Source organism: Marmota flaviventris, chromosome 18, assembly GCF_047511675.1.
Source record: "Marmota flaviventris isolate mMarFla1 chromosome 18, mMarFla1.hap1, whole genome shotgun sequence".
NCBI classification, from domain to species: domain Eukaryota; kingdom Metazoa; phylum Chordata; class Mammalia; order Rodentia; family Sciuridae; genus Marmota; species Marmota flaviventris.
In genome coordinates, this window is record NC_092515.1 from 54,164,523 (window position 1) to 54,184,227 (window position 19,705).

Sequence of the window (19,705 nt, forward strand, 5' to 3'; positions counted from 1 at the left end):
AAATGTTTACAAGCCTATACAGGAGAACACAATTACTCCAACCTTTTCCATTTGGATTTCCTCTCACCCAAAGAGGAAAAGTCATTAACATTTTCCTTCTCTCAACGAAGTTCCTTTGAGATTTTTTGACCCACATTTGTACAGTTAAGTGACCTTGGAAATAAACGGAATTCCCACTCTCTCGTTCAAGAACTTAACAAGTTTCAAAGATAAAGAAACAGAATACTTTATTATAAAACTTATAAAATAATTAAATATTACACATATATTTTTTGACTTTTCTCTATAATCCAGGGTTTTATTCAACATTTTTCCTCAGAATACCACTTCCTCAGTGAAGCAAGTGATAACACATAATAGGCTATTAATAAATTAATTTTTTCCATAAAATAACAAAATGATAATTATATAAAGACACAAATAACTTGCCATTTTTTTTTTTTTTTTTTGGAGGGCACGAGGGTGGTGCTGTGGAACCATTTTTATTTCGGGATAAATTGGCCGCCACGCCAGTGGGTGGAGAGAAGCTCCCAATCGCTCTTTCTCTGAGATTCAAGAACTCATGATTTTAATTAGTATGGGAACAAAGGATGCTGCTAAATTTAACCAAGCACGGTCTAGTTGGTTATGCTGAGCTGGCTAATCCTTGACTGAACTGAGACTTCTTAAAGCAGTAAAATTGGGTTACATTCATCAAAGAAGTTGAATAGAGTAGCATCATACAAATATGCCCTTTATAACCACTTCTCAAAAAAAATTACAGGGGGGTTCAGTCTTGTAAGTTACTTTGGTTTTGGCAAAACAGTGTGGTGTTTTTCCAATTGAGAACAATTTTAAGCTTATTAATGCCCAACAACAGCTGGCTTCTGCTGACTGAAAATTCATCTGAAACACTATGAAAATACTCTTATTTGTTGAAGGGTCTTGGCATATTGTGATTTATTAATAATGCAGCAAGAATGGTAGGCTTTTCTCTTGCCACTGTGTTTTTTTTTTCCCCTTGTTAACTAAATCCTGGGGCAAATTTAAAATTTGTCTATTGGCAGGAAAAGCCACAAGCAGCCTTTAATTTTCCAAGCATTCTGATAATATGTACAGAGCAGTATGAATGACGTGCTCCTCTCCTTGGGACGTGGCTGTTCTGCCATTTAGCTCGCCCTAGATATTTACCAGAAATGAACCACTCACCCCCAAAGAGCCGGTTCCAGCCTCCCACGGAATTGTTCAGCAAGCACCAAAACTCGGGAGGGGGACCGTGCAAAGAAGGCAGTGGTATTTGCCTTGGATGAGATTTTTTTCCACCCGAGTGTGAATTTCAATCACATGGAGATTTTTAAATAGTCTGCATCATCCTCCTTCCAGAATAATCCTTTGAACACTTTTCAAGTTGTTAATTTTAGTCTTGGAGACTTTTCTCTATAAAGCAGAATATACTTTAAACAAAATAATAAACAACACACACACACTAAATAAACGTAACATGAAGCTTGCCAGTCCAGCAGCAAGCACAATGGTGTGAGCACCGTTTGGCTTCTGAGACGACTCCTGGCTTGGGTGTTCACAGTCAGAGTCAAAACTGTGAACTCCAAGTCACAGGCAAGGTGTTCCATCCAGGTCTGATTGGACCTGAGGGCTTACCAGGACCTCTTTCAAACAGATGTCTTTGCCACTGAATCCTCTGAAGTTCCAGAGGGCTCGTCTCACAGTGTCAAAATTAAAATCCAACATACCTCAGTGTGATGCCTCGCTTTTCACGTTAACAGTGCAAATCAAAGATTTCTCTTTCTTTTTGTTTCCAAGTCAGATTTGTCATCGCTTTCTATTTTCAAGTGCTTCAGAGTACCGTGTGCTTCTGGGGATGGAATCCGACGGCAACCTGCCCACTCCTTGACCCTGCACCAGCTCACTGGTGGCTAGCAGTGCTCCGTCTCCTGGCTGGAGGCTGAAAGGGGAGACCCTGGCCGGAAGCCGTCGAGGAGGACGTGGAGATCAGCTCTTCCTGGTGCAGGACTTGCAGCACTGTTTACCATAGAACTTGTGGTTGCAGACACCGTGCTGAGGAACGAGGTGGCACCAGCTGAAGAGATCCACACAGGATGGGTCCTCTAAAAGGAGAACATGCGGTTAGCATCTTAGCTCTGCCTGAACCAATTTAAGATGGGGGTCTACAGGACAAAGACCTTGTGCACACGTGAGCTTCTTCCCATTATTTGTTAGAAGTTTGTCAGGGAAGTGTGGCAGGGGCAGAATTAAGATACCAGAAGGATGGCAAACATTAGCAGATAGGAGAAAAGATACATGTTTAAAAGCAAAAAAAAAAAAAAAAAAAATGTCATATCTGGTAAGAGATCAATGTCTGTCCCCCTCACATCTCCTGGGATCTACAGCTAAATGAGGGTTCAAGGGACGTACCCTAGATTAGCACTTTGGGAATTCTCTGGGGTTCAGTTCATAAGTTTTAGTTTGGGCGGGCAGGTGCGGTTGTGTATTTCTAACAAGCACCTAAGGGATTCTGGTGCTGCTGGGCCAGGAACTATACTTGGGGGAGCAAGGAGACTAATATAGTGGGCGGCGGGACGCCTGGATTTGAGGCCCGGCGCCAACCTGTGTAGGTTTAAATAAATCTCTCCAGTTTGCAAATAGGTGAGTTAATACCTCTTCTTTCTGTTTTCTCTAGCTGCTCAAGTCAGATGACACGTGAGTATGCACTGAAAGTGCCACATCATACATCTGGGATTCTCAGCAGAGCCTCAACAGGTACAAGAAACCATGTGTATACACCAATTTCTTTATGTGGACAGAAAGGCATAACTGAAGCATGAGGGACCAGGCATTTTACTGTTCCTTAAAGTGAATTTTCTATTTCAAAATTGTTTAGGGTCTTTAGTATACACGAATAAGATATTCTTCTTCAAAGCCCGAATTCTTCTCTTCTCCTTATCCAAGTCTGACGTTGCCTCTGGCCTCGACTCATCCAAGCCATCCCCTCTGCAGGAACCTAGAAGTTCGCTTCCCAGTCCGCTCTTCAGGGACTCTCCACCTGCCCTTCCCAGTCATGTGTGACTGTGTTCCTGTTGCTCCCAACCTGCAGCTTCCTTTTCTGTGATCAGATCGGCCTAGGGTTTCTTCAAGTCTCAAGTCTTCTCCCTGAAATTCCCTGTCCCAGCCCCTTTCTGCTATGCCACAATAGTCCAGGGATCCTTTTAAAGCAGCTGGTGTCATGCCCCTGCCCCAAACCCTCACACCCCACTGGAGTCGAAGGTACAGCGTTACATGGGGGATAAGGATCTGCTTCCCCACAGCCCTGACTTCCCCTTCCTCTTGTCTCCCCTCTCTTGCCCCATCCAGCCAGGCCAGCCCCTTGCGGGTACCCAGCTGAACCAGCACGCTCTGACTTCCACCTGTGTTTCTTCTAGGAACAATTTTCCTAGACTTTTGATTGGCTTCCTTTTCACTTCAATCTGCACTCAATGGTCATTTATCTGTGAGACGTTTAGGACTATCTATAGAACCATCCAGCTCCCCGATCCCCCAGGAAGTTCTCTCCATTTCATACCCTGCTTTATTTCTCTACACTGAATTTATTGAAACCCATACTATGTGGTTACTTATTTATCTATTCTCTAGGATGCAAACTACTTGAGGGCAGAGACTCTGTCTGCAACATTTAAAACTGTATCACAAAGTAGTTGCTCACTATTTATTGAAGATGTTCATTTCTCTAACTATCATGGCTAAAATGAAAACTTTAGACTCAATTAAATCTAAACTTCGGTGTAAAGATGAAATGGGGTTCTTCTTTTCTTTCCAAATGGAAGACCTAAGCAACCTCATTCTACTTGGGACCTCATTTTGCTCTGAAACTTAACCCCTGACCTACTGCAGTCCTAAAGTCAGGAAAATACCACAGAAAAGCACTGTGAAAACAGTTCTCAGAAAAGCTGCAGATGGTGATGGCCTAAGAGAGGCCAAGATATCGAAATATCTGAAATTCCAGATGGCCTCACCTAGGTGTGGTGACCAATATCTAAACTAGAAGCCCTGCAGCTTGGCACATACCCCCCTTGCGACACCCTCATGGTTTAAACCGATCATTTTTAAGTGTGTCAACCCCTTGAACTAACCAATAATCCTTTCTAAATTTTTCCCGCCACTTGATATGCTAATCATGTTTTAGAGTTCTTGTTTGATTTTCCCGTGGTGTGTGATGATTTGAGATGCTATGATGTATGTGGGGTCCCTGCCTTCCCCAAAGAGTGTATAAAACTGCTGCAAACCCTGAGCTCGGGCCTCTCAGCATCACCAGTTGCTGTGTGCGTGCGGAGGACCGAGCTAGCTGGCAATAAACACCTCTTTGCTGCTTACATCGATCTTGGTCTCTGGTGGTCTTTTGGGGGTCCCAAATTCAAGCATAATAGATGGGGGCTCGTCTGGGATCCCTCTTATAAGCTTACCCAGACACCCCGATCGAGAGGTGACGAGAACCTGGCCGGTGAGTAAAGGCATTGCCCATCTGTAAGTTTCTGTACTCTGGTTGCCTGCAGGTTCTGGTTCTGTGTTGTGTGGTCGGCAAAAGGTCCAGGTGGATGCACCGAAGGGCAGCCGACGGGGTTTGTGGGAGATGTCCCCAGCCCCTTCTGGGTTCTGAGTGGATTGCCTTTAGTAAAGTATTCCGTGAAGTATTTGGTAATGTATTTTGTAGGTGATGGATCCGCGGTTCGCCTCTGGTTTTAGTTTCTGGGTAGCAATCCACGACGCGCTGCAAATTCTGTGGCCGTGCTGCAAATTTTGTGCTATCTGTGTTTGTATTGTCCTGTCTGCCTCCACCCCAACACCCTGGCAAGGGATCTAATCCCCCTCAGAATTCTTGCAGGTCATAAGCCACCAAGGGACTCCTGCAGCGGAAGATCTACTCTGCCTTCTGAAATCCTCTTTGAAATGGCCTCAGGGTGCTCACAGCGCGAGGCATTTGCTGTCTGTCTGTGTTACGATCTTGATTTTGTGAATAATTGTAGCTGTTTTCTCTTTTCACCTAGACATGGGGCAAACTCAGACTACTCCTTTGACTGTACTGACTGACCATTTTACAGTCATTAGGGAAAGAGGACGTAATTTGGGAATAGAGATAAAGAAAAGAAAGCTAGTTACTCTCTGTTTTGCCAAGTGGCCCCACCTTTGGTGTAGGGTGGCCCCCGGAGGGGACCTTTGGAAAAAGTGCCATTCTCCGAGTAAAGAATGTGATTTTTTATCCAAAAAGAGAGGGACATCCAGATCAGATTCCTTATATCTTGGTGTGGATGGACTTACTCGAGGACCCCCCTAATTGGCTAACTCCCTTTTTACATGTGGCACATGAGGCTGACATTTTTGTGGCAAAAGAGGTCGATTCTGGGCCACAAACCCTGGGACCTACCGGACCGTCAGCCCCCCTATATCCAGTCCTCCAAGGGGGCAAGGACCCGCTTCTCTCGGAATCCTCAGAATCCTCAGAATCCACGCCCCCTCCCTATGTGCACCCTATTAACTGGCCGGATAAGGGGGGTGAAGGGGGAGGAGCAAGAAGAGCAGACAGGCCACTGGAAGGACCAGCAGGGGGAACCCAAGGGCGGGCCCAACGCGCCCTGTCCCCTGCTCAATCTCCTGACATCACCGTGGTCTTGCCCCTCAGGGAGACAGGGCCCCCTGACTAGACGAGGAACCCTAGACTTCAGTACTGGCCCTTCTCCACTAGTGTTTTCTACAATTGGAAGAATCAAAACCCCCCTTACTCTGACAACCCAAAGAGTTTAATTTCTCTCCTGGACAGTGGTCTGTTTCCTCACCAGCCTACCTGGGATGATTGCCACAAACTGCTCCGTAGCCTCTTCACCACGGAAGAAAGGGAAAGAATCCAGATGGAGGCCAGGAAACCGGTCCCTGGAGATGATGGGCAACCTACCGCCAACCCTGACCTGATTATTGCTGCTTTTCCCTTGAGTAGGTTCCCGCAGCTGAGTGGGACCACAACACGGCAGAAGGTAGGGGGAGGCTCCGGGTCTATCGCCAGACTCTAATGGTGGGTCTCCGGGCTGCGGCCTGAAAACCAACTAATTTGGCTGAAGTTTATACAGTAATACAAGGGAAACAGGAGTCGCCTACTAGCTCCCTAGAAAGGTTAATGGAAGCCTTTAGACAATTTACCCCAATGGATCCAGAGGCTCCGGAGAATCAGGCAGCAGTAGTAAATGGCTTTTGTTCATCAGGCAGCTCCAGATATTAAAAGGCAACTACAAAAGCTAGAGAATCTATAGGGTAAGAGTGTTCAGGATCTCTTGGCAACAGCACAGAGAGTCTATAGTAATAGGGATGCCACCAGGGAAATGACAAGGGTGTTGGTAGCAGCAGTACAAGGAAGGGAAATGAGGCAAAGTTCGGGGAACTGGGGAGAGACCAAGAGCAGGGGCAGCACTGACCTATCGGCCCGCGACTGCGTAGAGACCAGTGTGCCTGCTGCAAGGAGACAGGTCACTGGGCAAGGGAGTGCCCTAAGAAAAAGGAAATGGGGCTGGAACCCCATTCCCCTAGACGCACCCCAGCTCTGGTGACTAACACAGAGGAAGATTAGGGGCGTCAGGTTCGGCTCCCCTCCCCGAGCGCAGGGTAACTCTTAAGGTGGAGGGGACTCCAATGGAGTTCTTAGTGGACACTGGAGCTCAACACTCCATATTGATGGAGGAGCCGCATGGAAAATTATCTAAAAGGACTTCTTGGGTACAGGGGGCTACAGGGATTAACAAAGGTTCATGGACTACCTGAAGAACAGTGGACCTAGGCACGGGCCGGGTGTCCCACTCGTTCTTAGTTATCCCTGATGGCCCCTACCCGCTGTTGGGAAGTGACTTACAAAAATTGGAGCTCAAATTCACTTTCAACCCGGAGGCACTACAATCTCTGATGGTCAGGGGCAACAAGGGACCAGAGACCTGTTGCAGACCCTGGGGGACCTAGGTTACCGAGCTTCAGCCAAGAAAGCTCAAATCTGCAAGCCTGAGGTGGCATTCCTAGGGCATCTGTTAAAAGACGGGCAATGCTGGCTAACAGAGGCCAGGAAAGAAACAGTTTTAAAAATCCCTGTACCCCGGACCCCAAGGCGAATGAGGGAGTTTCTGGGATATGCCAGCTTTTGCGGGCTGTGGATACCTGGGTTTGCTGAATTAGCCAGGCCTCTGTACGAAGGCACAAAAGAAACTCAGCTCTTCCAGGGGACCATGGAGATGGGCAGGGCCTTCGATCAAATTAAGACTGCATTGCTGTCCGCAATGCTCTAGGGCTACCCAATGTCACAAAACCACTCTATCTGTACATTGATGAGCACAAGGGGCTTGCTAAAGGGGTCCTGACCCAGTATCTGGGTCCCTGGAAGAAGCCAGTGGCCTACTTGTCAAAAAGGCTGGACCTTGTGGTGGCCAGCTGGCCACCTTGCTTGAGGATGATAGCTGCCACTGCCCTAATGGTAAAGGACGCCGACAAACTAACCTTAGGACAAGAGCTATATATCACCACCACCCCCCATGCCATTGAGGGAATCCTAAAACAACCCCCGGACCAATGGCTAAGCAACGCCCGGCTCACCCATTATCAAAGGCTGTTACTTAACCCTCTCAGAATCACCTTTCAGGCACCCTCAGCTCTCAATCCCATGACCCTGCTATCCAACCCCGACTTGGAGGCTCCCTTGCATGACTGTGCACAGATCCTAGCACAGGTCCAAGGCATCAGAGAAGACCAGCCATTGCCTAGATTCAGAGCTTATCTGGCTTACAGATGGGGGCAGCTTCATTCAACAAGGTCAGAGGTATGTGGGCATGGCAGTGGTAACAGAGACTGAAGTGGTATGGGCTGAGCCCCTCCCAACAGGAACATCAGCCCAGAGAGCTGAACTGATAGCCTTGACCCAAGCACTAACCCTGGGAAAAGACAAAAAGCTGACTGTGTACACCAATAGCCGGTATGCTTTTACCATGGCCCACATACATGGCGCCATCTATAAAGAAAGAGGGCTACTGACAGCCGAGGGAAAGTCTATAAAAAATAAAGAAGAGATATTGGCCCTCATTACCGCCCTAAGGTTGCCTAAGACATTGGCCATTGTCCACTCCAGGACATCAGAAACCTAAGGACATGGTATCCAGAGGGAACAATCTGGCGGATAAAACAGCTCGGGGAATAGCCGCACAAAGAGAGATGTGATGATAGCCAACCTGCCTGGCCTGGGACCCCGAAGTCCACCAGAAATGCCACAATATTCCAAGGAGGACTTAGAGTGGATTAAAGAACTGCCTGTGACTCAGTGCCTTCATGGATGGTGGGGAGACTGACGATGTCATGTGATAATACCTGAAAAATTAGGCAATAGAATTTTACAAAAAGTGCATCGCTCCACCCACATGGGTGAGAGAAAGATGCAGGACCTACTAAGGCATGCTAAGATAAAGATTAAAAATGCAAATTCCAAGATCCAGAAGATTATTACTACCTATAAGGCCTGCCAGCTGACGAATGCGGGCCACAGCATGACCAACCCTGGGAATCAGATAAGAGGAGACAGACCAGGAGCCATTGGAAGTATACTTAACTGAGGTAAAACCTGGCAAATACGGATATAAGTACCTTCTAGTTTTTATAGATACCCTTTCAGGATGGGTAGAAGCATTTCCAACTAGGCGTGAGACAGCTCAAGTAGTAGTTAAAAAGTTGCTGGAAGACATCTTACCCAGGTATGGCTTCCCAGTCTTGGTAGGGTCGGATAATGGACCGGCCTTTGTGTCTAAGGTAAGCCAGGAACTCATGTCTATTCTTGGGGCAGACTGGAAATTGCATTGTGCTTACAGACCCCAAAGTTCAGGACAAATAAAGAGAATGAATAGAGCCCTAAAAGAGACCCTATTGACCATACCATGGAGACTGGCGGAGACTGGGTAGCCCTCCTTCCTTACGTATAGGGTACGAAATTCCCCTTATAAATTAGGAGCCTCTCCCTTTGAAATTGTGTTTGGCATACCCACACCCCTCTATAATCCCCTGCCTGTCTGAGCAGCTGCTTGTAGAATTTGATGACTCTGAACTCTTACGTTCCCTAAAAGCCCTACAACAAGCCCACCAGGACATGTGGCCCCACCTCAAAGCTCTGTACGAGACAGGACCCCCTCCTCAGCCACTCAGCTTCCGTCCCAGAGACTGGGTCTACATAAAGAGACATTGACAGGAATCACTGCTGAAAGAAAAGTGACCACAACACTCAGAGCAACCAAAAGAAAATAAAGAGAAAAGAAAGAAGGAAAGAAGGAGAGGGAGAGGGGGAGAGAGAGAGAGAGAGAGAGAGAGAGAGAGAGAGAGAGAGGGAGGAGAGGAGAAGAGAAGAGAACAGGAGAGGAGAGGAGTGGAGGGGAGTGGAGGGGAGTGGAGGGGAGGGGAGGGGAGTGGAGTGGAGTGGAGGGGAGGGGAGGGGAGGGGAGGGGAGGGGAGGGAGAGAGCAAGAGCAAGAGCAAGAGAGAGATAGCGTGCGTCCAAGAAAGACAAAGAGAGCAAGAAAGAGAGAGCAAAGGGGGGGGGGGGCTGGCAGGAGGGAGTTTTTATAGTCCAAATCTAATGGGGCCTCTGGGTCTGCAAGCTGCCTTGTTGGCCCAAGGGGGGGTTAAGTGTTCAGCCTTGAGCAGGGTTGAATGTTCAGACTTGAGGCAAACAGGTGATAAAGGACCAGATAGAGGGGGGGGTTGAGTGCGTGGGCTATCTTGCAGACAACATCTGTTCAGCCTGCCCTGCAGACAACACAGTTCAGCCTGCTCTGCACCCAACAACTGCAACCTCGCTGGAAGGGACCATTCATGGTGATCCTCACAACACCCATAGCTCTCAAGGTTGATGGAATCGCCACCTGAATCCACTACTCTCAGGCAAAGCCAGTGGACCCATTTGCTGTGAGGAGCAACTTCATTCTGGATTCGAACTCCAAGTGGCAAGTTACTCACCATAAGAACAATCTTCTTAAACTTAAGATAAGGCGTTTAAACCCTAGTTAGGATGCTATTATTAGGCTGGCTGCTTATTCTTGCTTACATTAGTACTATTTTCCATATAAGTGACCTGGGTAATTCAGAATCCAGCAACTGGACATAACATAGTCTTGGAAACTCAGGAAGGACCCCAGATATGGTTCCCGTGTGGGGCACTAAGGAACCTAACTTGCAGGCTACTATCTGCTCCCTGGTCCGGGGGCCACATGTGGCTAAGATGGCGCCTGGCAATTAGCCAGAAGGCGGTGCTGTGGGTTGTGACGAAAAATGGGACCACCTCTAGGATAGGCCCAGGACTCTTCCGCCCTCGTGGACAGTTCATGCTTTCCCTTACAGCCCATGGAATGGGCACGCGTGAGCCCTTCCCGCCCAACCGCCCTTTGTTCCGGTTGGCTTCTGTACTCTATATTAGCTGTGTGTACTTCCTCGATAAACGGGCTCCTGCCTTGACTGGTCTCCCTGATGCGTCTGATTGTCCTCCCGCGAGGGAGGGCTGGGTGCGGGCGGTCAGTCGGCCCTCTCCTTTCTTGGCTCATCCTGGCCGGGGCGTGCTCTCCCTCTCTCTCCTGCAGGTCGAGAGGGAATGAGGACTAAAACCCCTGACGTCTGGCGCCCGAACAGGGACACGAAGAAGTCGGTTCACCAAAAGTGAAAGTATTCACGAGCCAAGCCAAGCGAGTTCTGAGGTAAGGGTCTCCCTGAAGAGATGGGGCAATCTCACACTGAGCATGATGCTCCAGCTCTTAAAGCACTGAGATTCATGCTTAAAAGCCGAGGTTTAGAGATCTCGGATGCCCAGGCCGAAAAGGTCTGAGAAACCTTGACACGCGCTGCGCCCTGGTTGGTGGCTGCCAATCTTTTTGATTGGGTCACCTGGGACCGCACAGAACAATTGGTGAGGAAGAGGGAGATTAACCTGGGAGAGGACCCCCCTCTTGGGGTCTACCCAATCCTATCTGCCCTCAAAGCTTGTTTCTCCCCTGGCCCCTCAGAAGGAACATCTAGGTGCGGCAAAGACCCTTTTAAGACACCTACTCCTCCTACCTCAAAGGGTGACCCAGCTTGGGAAACCCTTGTTGAGGAGTGACTTGGGTCACGGCAAGGGAGTCCTCTCTCTGCCTAGGAGTAGAAAGGCTTAAAGCCTCACTCTGACAATGGCCTCCTAGACCCTTTTGATCCTTAACCTGTTCCTCTGAGTTCCGCACCAAGTGCTCCTGTCCCGGAACACATGGTAGATAGTCGGGATGGGGAGCAGCCTCTGCCATATTGTCACCCCTCTCCTCACAGAAATTCTCCGCCATCTTGTGCAAACCCAGAAAAGCCGGTTAAGCCACCATCTCTTAAGACCAGCAATGACTTATCCCCATTGTGTATGGCTTTCCTGGTAAATGCTAACCCTGAGGGCAATAGACTGGCCCCTGGACCAGGGAGCAGGTAGTAGCCTGCAAGTTAGGTTCCTTAGCGCCCCACATGGGAACCATATCTGGGGTCCTTCCTGAGTTTTCAAGACTCTGTTATGTCCAGTTGCTTGGGAGGCCCAAGATTTGAAAGAACTCAAAAAAGGCCATCTCCGAGGATGGACCTAATTCTCCCTGGGCCGAAACCATCCTCCAGTGTCTGGCCCACCAACAGTGCACCATCCAAGACTGGAAAAACTTAACCAAGGCCGTGCTTCCTGGTCCCCTGTACCTGAAATGGTATGCTTTTTTAATGAGGAGTGCCATGCTCAGGCTGAGAGGAATCAGGCTGTTAATCCCCTGGTTCCTGTAACTTATGGGATACTGTTGGGGTCCAATGATCAATTTTCCACAGGCCTTCAGCAGGCTGCTATCCCTGCCCCCTACCAGGAGCAGGTACGGGCTTTACGACTGGCGGCATGGAAGAAGTTGGAGGAAGGCCCCTCAGAGCCCCCGGTAGCAGGAATTACTCAGAGGGCTACCGAGGATCTTGCCACCTTCATTGAGAAGGTGGAAAAGAGCCTCCAAAGGAAATTCCCCCAGGGCCCCTTGGGGACCAGTTTGTCAAGATGCTGGTCTGGGAGGGGATAACCACAGACCACAAACCAGCCTGTGCGGGATGAAGGACAGATCTATGGGAGGTGGATAGTGGCCACTAAGGATGTCGGTACTCAGGCCCACCAATCACAGTCGTTGGTCGCAGCCTTGTAGGCCCCAATGGCTTCGCTTGCTGAGGCCCTTACTACCGCCCTCATCTCTTCCAGTGGCGCCGGGAAAGGGGTTTGTTGTGGGTGTGGTCAACAGGGCCACTTCAAGAGAGAGAGTGCCCTAAAGTCCCAATAAGACCTGGTGCCCCGCAGGGACGTCCCTCAGGCCCACCTAAGGGGCAAACCCCGCCTAAGACGCCTTGCCCCTGTGTAGAAAGGGATTCCATTGGCAGAGGGATTATAAGTCCAAATTTGATTTTAAGGGGAAGCCTTTAAACTAATAATGGGGCACCCTCCAGCCCCGTTACCCAAAAGAGGCGCCCCGCCTAGTGGCCCGCCTAGGGCACACTGGACAGTCCCAATAATCCTGGGAATTAGGCCAAAAACGGATATCTTCATAGCAGGGAAAAAGATCCACTGCTTGATTGACACTGGAGCGGATCGGACAGTATTAAGGAAAGAGGAGGTTCCCCCACAATGGAAGCTGATTCCCGGACCTCAGTTATTGGGGGATGGGGGGTGACAAAGTCTGAAGAAACCAAGGATTGGCTTATTTGGAAGGATGTAGATGGTAGTCAGGGAGAGGTACGCCCTCTGGTGGCGTCTGGCCTGACAGCTAATCTGCTGGGATAGGATATTTTAGGGGAAGCTGAGGTGTTCATCACCACAGATCACAAAGGGATTTATGACGATATCCTAGAGGAAGAGAGATGCCAACAACAGTTTGGCCTATCAGGTCCCCTTAGCAATTACCGGGGGGATCCACTTTTTGAGACATCGAGGCGGAACACTCCTGCACCCCATGTGAGGCCTCACCCCCAATCCTAGAGGCCACTGTTCCTACCGTCCCCCCCATTCAATGGCTTCCAGGCCCTCCAGTGTGTATGGAACAGTGGCCGCTTCCCCTAGATAAACTACAAAAGTTAAAAGAGATAATATCAGAACAACTGTCCCTAGGGCATATTAGGCCCTCCCTGAGCCCTTGGAATACACAAGGCCACAGGGAAATGGAGAATGTTACAGGACCTAAGAAAGATTAATGAGTGGATGATTCCCGTTGGTATCCCCTTGCGAGGGCTGCCCTGGACCCCCTGCATCCCTCGGGATTTGACTCTCATTGTGATTGATATCAAGGATTGCTTCTTTTCTATTCCCCTTGATCCCCAGGACTGAGAGAAGTTTGCCTTCTCCGTTCCCTCCCCAGGGGCCAGACCAAAGATATGAGTGGGTGGTGTTACCCCAGGGAATGGCCAACAGTCCAGCTTTTTGTCAACATTGTTTCACAAGCCCTGCAAACCCTTCTGAGGCGATTGGACATAATTCTATATGTTTACATGGATGGCATCATTATTGTTGTGGTCAGATGCCAAAGTGTTAGGTTCCGCCTATAAGGAACTCCAGACTCTTACAGAAGGGAGGATTACATATATCTAATGACAAGGTCCAGACCTTACCCCCTTTTAACTTAGGTTGGACTCTGTCTGTCCCCTTAACCCTCAATTACTTTTCCAGTCGTCGTATACCTTGGTGGAATTACAAAAACTGTTGGGAAAACAGGTCCCACCTCTTCAATCCTCCAGGGTCAACCCTAGGGGCCTCAGACCTAATGTCATCTGGCAAACTGATGTGACCCACTATGCACCTTTTGGAAAATTAAAATATATATTTATGTCTATAGATACTTATTCACATGCTTGTTGGGCAACTGCTCATTTGGGCAAAAAAGCTCGATATCCTGAAAGCCATTTCCTACAATGTTTTGCCATTTTGGGATCACCCCTACAAGACAGACAGACAATGGGCCCTGCTTTGTGAGCAAATCATTACAAGAATTCTTCCAAACTTGGAATATTAAATACTCCAATGGAATACCATACAATCCAAAAGGTCAAGCTATAATTGAGTGGCATAATAAGACCTTAAGTCTAAAAATGATGGACAAGGCCTTCCTACCCAAGCATCTTCTGTCCCCTCAAAGTGGTCTTGTCTGACCTGATGTCTACACTGCTTTCCTATCTCCTCCTCCCCAGTCACTCTTTCTTTATACCCTCCTTGAGTTTCCTTCCTGCTGTGTTATCATCTGATCACACCTGTCTACTGGTCGGCTTGCTGTTTCCATCTGCATGCAATAAGTTTGGCATGAAAGTGAGAATTTTGTTCGTTTTGCTTGTATCAGACCTGAGAATAGTTCTTAGTAAGTACAAAATAACCAAGTGTTGAAAGTCGAACTACCTTATTTAATGCTCACAGTGGTCTTTCGAGGTAAGCATTATTTCCCTGTTGAATAAAAACTTGCTCAAAGCTGTGTAGCTTGTAAGTCTCAGAGCAGGGATCGAAATCTGTGTTTATGTTTTTACAATCCTTGTTGCTTCCTCATGCAATACCATCCATCTGAAGACATGGGGTTCCGTGAGGAGCAGTATATTAGCAATACCCAATTAACCTGGCCATTCCCAACTCTACTCTCCCTAGTTGTAGCCCAGACATCCAATGTGAAACACCAGGTGCAGTGCACTGTGAATGACGAGACTACAAGTGGTCTCCCTTCAAGTAAGTACGATGCAAATCATCCAAGGTGAAGCCCCAATCTTGACACCAGGGAAGGCATCCCACAGCCGTAACATACAATGAGGTATTCTCATGATTGGCTACTGTCCTTCGGCCATGCTGATGGGGTGCATTTTTTTTCCCTAGACCAAGCCTCGGTATGTGTAGGTTGCTTCATGGTGGTCTGACTTCCAGGGGAAATGAGAAATCACTGATGGTAAAGAAAGGAGAGAGTCTGGGAGTTCATGATCCATTCCTCAAAAATGTACATTTCTTCCCCATAGAACATTCTAGCATCAACTAGAGATGATCTGTTTTTCAGCAATTGCTACATAACACCTTCCTTGTGTCTTTGCAAACCTCAGCCCAGATAACATAGAACGCAGATAACAAGAACTTCTTTCGTTAAAGAAGAGGAAAGAAACTGACGCCCCAAGCCTGGAGCTAAGTACACCCAGAACAACTTAGAGATGGGAAGCGATGCAGACAGGGGAGCCCGGGAGGAACAGTCCTGAGTCTGACTCACCACAAACTGGAAAAAGCAGGGTAAGAGATTGGACTGTCTTGGAAAAAAAGCTGGGTTTGGATGAAAAGAAAACCCAGCAGTTTTATGCTAGAAAATGATTGTCTTGCACAAGGAAATCTGATTAGGCTAAAAAAAAATACTTCCTGGTGTTTGTCAGATGACTTTGAAAACGAACTAGACTAGGAAAGCAGTTCTCTCCTGTAATTGAATTTCCCAGCAGCACCCGCTGCACTTCACTTGAACCGACTTAAGAAACCTTTTCATGTGCAGTCCTAGGACAGCACGCACTCGGTGTAATTGACTATAATTTATCTGTCTCCTCCATTAAAACGAGAGCCCCTGGAGGGCCATTCTTGTTCCCTCTTATATTCCCACTGATTAGCATAATCTCTGACACATGGTGGTTACTTTTTCATGTTTGTTGAACAAACATTTAATTTTAAAAAAGGGTCTTGCAACATGGCCGTTTCCCACTTTTGAAGTAAGAATGAGTGGCTACAAAGCCTTATAGAATGAAATGCTCCCTCCAGAGCCAGAAAACCAGATTACTGTGACTGTAAGTGCCCCAGCATTGCAGCTTGTAGAATTCCGGGGAGTATCATCAAGTCTGCATTGGAATGTGCGACAGGCCATAGAGCTATGAACACACGAGATGCACCGCCAAACAGCGTCAGCTTGTGACAAATTCTCCAGAGACTAGTGGAACTGACAGGCGCGGTGCCCTTTACCTCGTTTTTCAGGTGCTGGACAAAAGTTTGTGTTGCAGGCTCGGAGCACTGGTGGCTTCTGGTGGAGCGGACAACTGGAGGAAGGGTGGCCTTGCTGAACACAGTGGACGGAGCGGGTCTGCACCCCTCCCCCGCAGGTGACTGTGCACTGCAGAGAAGGGAAAGGAGAAGGGAGTCAGAAGGGCCCTTCTGGATGCTGTCCTTTCTGAGGTCGGTGATGTCAAACAGAAGGAATCTCCTCGGTCGTGACATTACCGAGATGCCTGCTGATGGAGCAGAGATCATCTGGAGCCAGGCTCAGGCGCTGACGGTTCATCCCGATGTGTGTGTGTGTGTGTGTGTGTGTGTGTGTGTGTGTGTGTGCCTTTGATCTGATCAGAAGGGTCTTAAGCAAAGGCTGTCTAGCCCGAGAGCATGCGTCTCCCAGTTAAGTGACTCATAAAGAAGAGAGATTCCAGAAGTAGCCTTAAGAACGCAGAAACAAACCCAGACACATCTAGGGAATGGAGTGCAGTATTTAAAGAATTCCAGACCAACTTTGCAGATGCCATAGTGGAGGGGGATAACTCTAAATTAGGACAGGAAAATAAGTGATAATCGGAGACACTGGAATTATGCCCTCGGTCATTCTGAGTTAGCATGGGGGATTGGGTGCTTCCTACAAGCCAGTAACTTTACTGTACAATTAATGATGGTCAGTGTTTCTTTTTTTTACCCAGATAGGTGTATGAAAAGTTGATAAAGCTATTTCATAAGAGGCATAAATAAGTAAGTGTTATTAGGGAAAAGTGTAACCCTTTAAATAGAGTTTGTTTTGCTTTAAAATTTTAGTAATTTATTAATTTAATGCAGATAGATGACAAACATCACTATCTGACTTTGCATTTGGGAGGAAAATTTAAGCTGGAGTGGAAAAAGTATGAGCTTGGGAATTAGCATAACATTCAAATAGCAAAACCTCTAACTTGGTGAGATAGTATGAATTGTGGGTATTAGGGGCTACATGCTCTCTGTTGCATGAACATAGCAATAGTCAGTGTGGGCATGAATGTGGCTATATTCTCATAAAAAAGCTTACAAAAACAAATGGCAGGGTCAAGGACACAGACTTGGCACCTTGACAATTGTTGGCTAACCCTTGATCTCAATAATAATATTAGAATCCATTTCAAATGTGTAAATCATTAAAAACTCAGAGATAAAGAGCCTAGCGATATGGAAAGCATACTGCCTGGCCCATGAGAAATAACCATGCCATTCTCCTTCATGTTTTACTTTCAGATCCTCCTGGATGTATGCGTGTTTACACACATAACGCCTGGACTCACACATGGCCCCTGTGCTTAGTGGTAAGGTGGGCAGCTGTTTTGAATGTGTGCTGTGAAGAACAAAGCAACTCTGCCACAAGCATCCCTGGGGACATGCTCTTCTCTCCCACTTAGCATCACATACCATCTAGCCCATAAAACCCAAACCAGTGACCCAATGTCCTCAGAAAAAGGGTGTCTCTCACCGCTGAGGACAGAGAATTCAGGTCGCTGTGATTGCTAAGAGGGTTGTCTCAAGGATTAGCTGAGAGAATGCACATACAGATTTATTGCACACAAATGGTTTGGAAAATGCTAGCTGTTATGGTATTTTTCAAAAACAGGAGCTGTGATTGTGAGCAGCATTTCTAAATTAGCAGAGTGTCACAGGCCTGATGTTAAGTGCTTTATACTCATTGCCTCACTTACTTGGCAAAAAAAGCAACTCTTCCAGTTTTTATCATACCAATTTTCTAAACATAAAAACTAAAATTTACAGATTAGGGTCACATAAGTAGCACAAACCTTTCTTCTTTATGCTTGGGCAACTGCTAATGTGCAATGAGCAACTGTTGGTGAGCTGCCTCATCTTTTGCATCTCACTTGAACGTCAAACTCCTACATCTGTGTGCACCCACCCGTTGCCACGGCGACGTGTACCATCCAGCTGCCGTGTTGTACACTGGACAAGCCCTTCGGTTGCAGGTTTCCTCCAAGTCCAGGTTGGGTTTCTTAATGTTGCGGCATCTTCGTTCTGGGAAAGTTATCAGTTTTCCCTGGAAGGTCTTCTCGCTGCATTTCAAGTCCCTCTTCCTCACGCCCAAACCACAGGTTGCAGAACACTGGGGGCAGAGAGAGGGGGCCTGAGATGGCAGAGCGCCACTGTCAAATCTGCTGAGCGGATAGATGTACCTCCCTATGGTGTCAACCACATGCCTGTGAGGGACTTAACGATAATCAGTGGAGTTCTGGATGCTACAGGCGAGGAGACCAAAAGACAGAGTATTGAAGTGACTTTTGCAGAGCTCACTCATACACACTGTTCATGGGGACTGAGAGATGCCATGTGGATGTGAGATAAAGTCCCCCAGCAGAAGGATGAGACAGAAGCACTGGTGGCATTCACGCCAGGTCTTTCTGAGCAGCTGGGAGAATGAGCCAAGGAAAGAGAGTCAAGAGACAGTGGAGGGGGAAGACACTTCTGAATACTTGTCCCTTATGATCACCCTGCCTCTCCCTTGGATGAGATGTAACCTAATGCTGTGTTATGGCTGGAAGGAGAGAGAGAGGGGAGGATGGAGGTCCATGAAATAACTGGGAGAAACCATGTTTTTCAAAGTATTTTAAACAGTATTAGGGGATAATGTATGGAGCCTCATGAAGCCAGTTAATCAATGAAATTGGTATCAGTGTAAATATCACATACGATAATGGGTGAAACTGAACGCCCCCCTTTACAATGGAGCCAACAAGTACAGCTCCCTTGTACGGATGAGGCCAGCAGGGCCAGCCCAGGGTCACGCACGTAGCCTTCAGGTCATAATGTCTTTTAAAGAAAACAGAAGGGGAGGAGGGAGACTGTGTTGCCATAACTGCTTCGTGGTATGGACCCGTTTATCATTTAGACAGAAGAAAGGACAGTGAGGCTCACCAAGCTCGCTCAACGTCCCACTATTATTTTTTTTCCCTCTCTAAATTTCCTACCAGACTGCAGACCCCTCAAAGCCGAGACCTCATTTGTCTACACTGTGTGCTCTGGGCTTAGATCCTTTTCCTCTTTCCTATATCTATGAGTTCAGTTGCGTTTCCCAAGCCAGAGTTGGAGACAGCTCCTCCCTCTCTCCTACCAGCACATGGGCCTGAAGGTTCCAAATGGTCTCCTTAGGAACTCAAGAATATGGCTTCTCTCTGTCCCAAACACTTTCATCTTCCGTCTTCCTTCCTGCAGTGTCCACACAGGGCCTCCCCACCCTTGGGTCTGCCTGCTGGGTGCCTGTTCCCTGAGGGTTCCACTGTTCATTTAAGATTTCACTTGGTTCCTCAGTACTTGCAGGACACGTTCCTAACCTGCTACCCAAGGCCTTATGACCCCTCTCCAATGAAGTTTCCCACCATAACCCCACCCTGGTCCTGTCCCGGCCCGCTGAGTATGCGATACTGTCACAACCTGCCCCAACCCCACCTCTGCATGACTCCTGCTCATCCTTCATACTCCCTGGAGAGTCTCTGCTGATGAGAATTCTTCCTAAAGTCTGGCTCTGGTTGACCTTGAACTTTCTCAGAAAATTACAGACTTCTCATAGCACCCTGCCTACCACATTGGTTTCCCTATGTGTGCTTTATGGACTTTTGTATCCCTTACCCAGGCACAGGCCTGGTAA

General features: G+C 47.7%; 1 protein-coding gene across 1 annotated transcript in view; it reads right to left on the reverse strand.

Annotated features, from left to right (window-relative positions):
* Positions 1 to 207: 207 nt before the first annotated feature.
* Positions 208 to 19,705, reverse strand: part of Adamts18 (ADAM metallopeptidase with thrombospondin type 1 motif 18) — a 135,693-nt gene continuing 116,195 nt past the window's right edge. The window contains exons 19-21 of the mRNA XM_071604334.1: positions 17,963 to 18,166; positions 16,018 to 16,165; positions 208 to 2,105 (exon numbers count right to left, since the gene is read on the reverse strand). Of these exons, the coding sequence (XP_071460435.1) occupies positions 1,990 to 2,105; positions 16,018 to 16,165; positions 17,963 to 18,166 (468 nt within the window). The 3' untranslated portion in view covers positions 208 to 1,989. The remainder of the gene's footprint in view (positions 2,106 to 16,017; positions 16,166 to 17,962; positions 18,167 to 19,705) is intronic.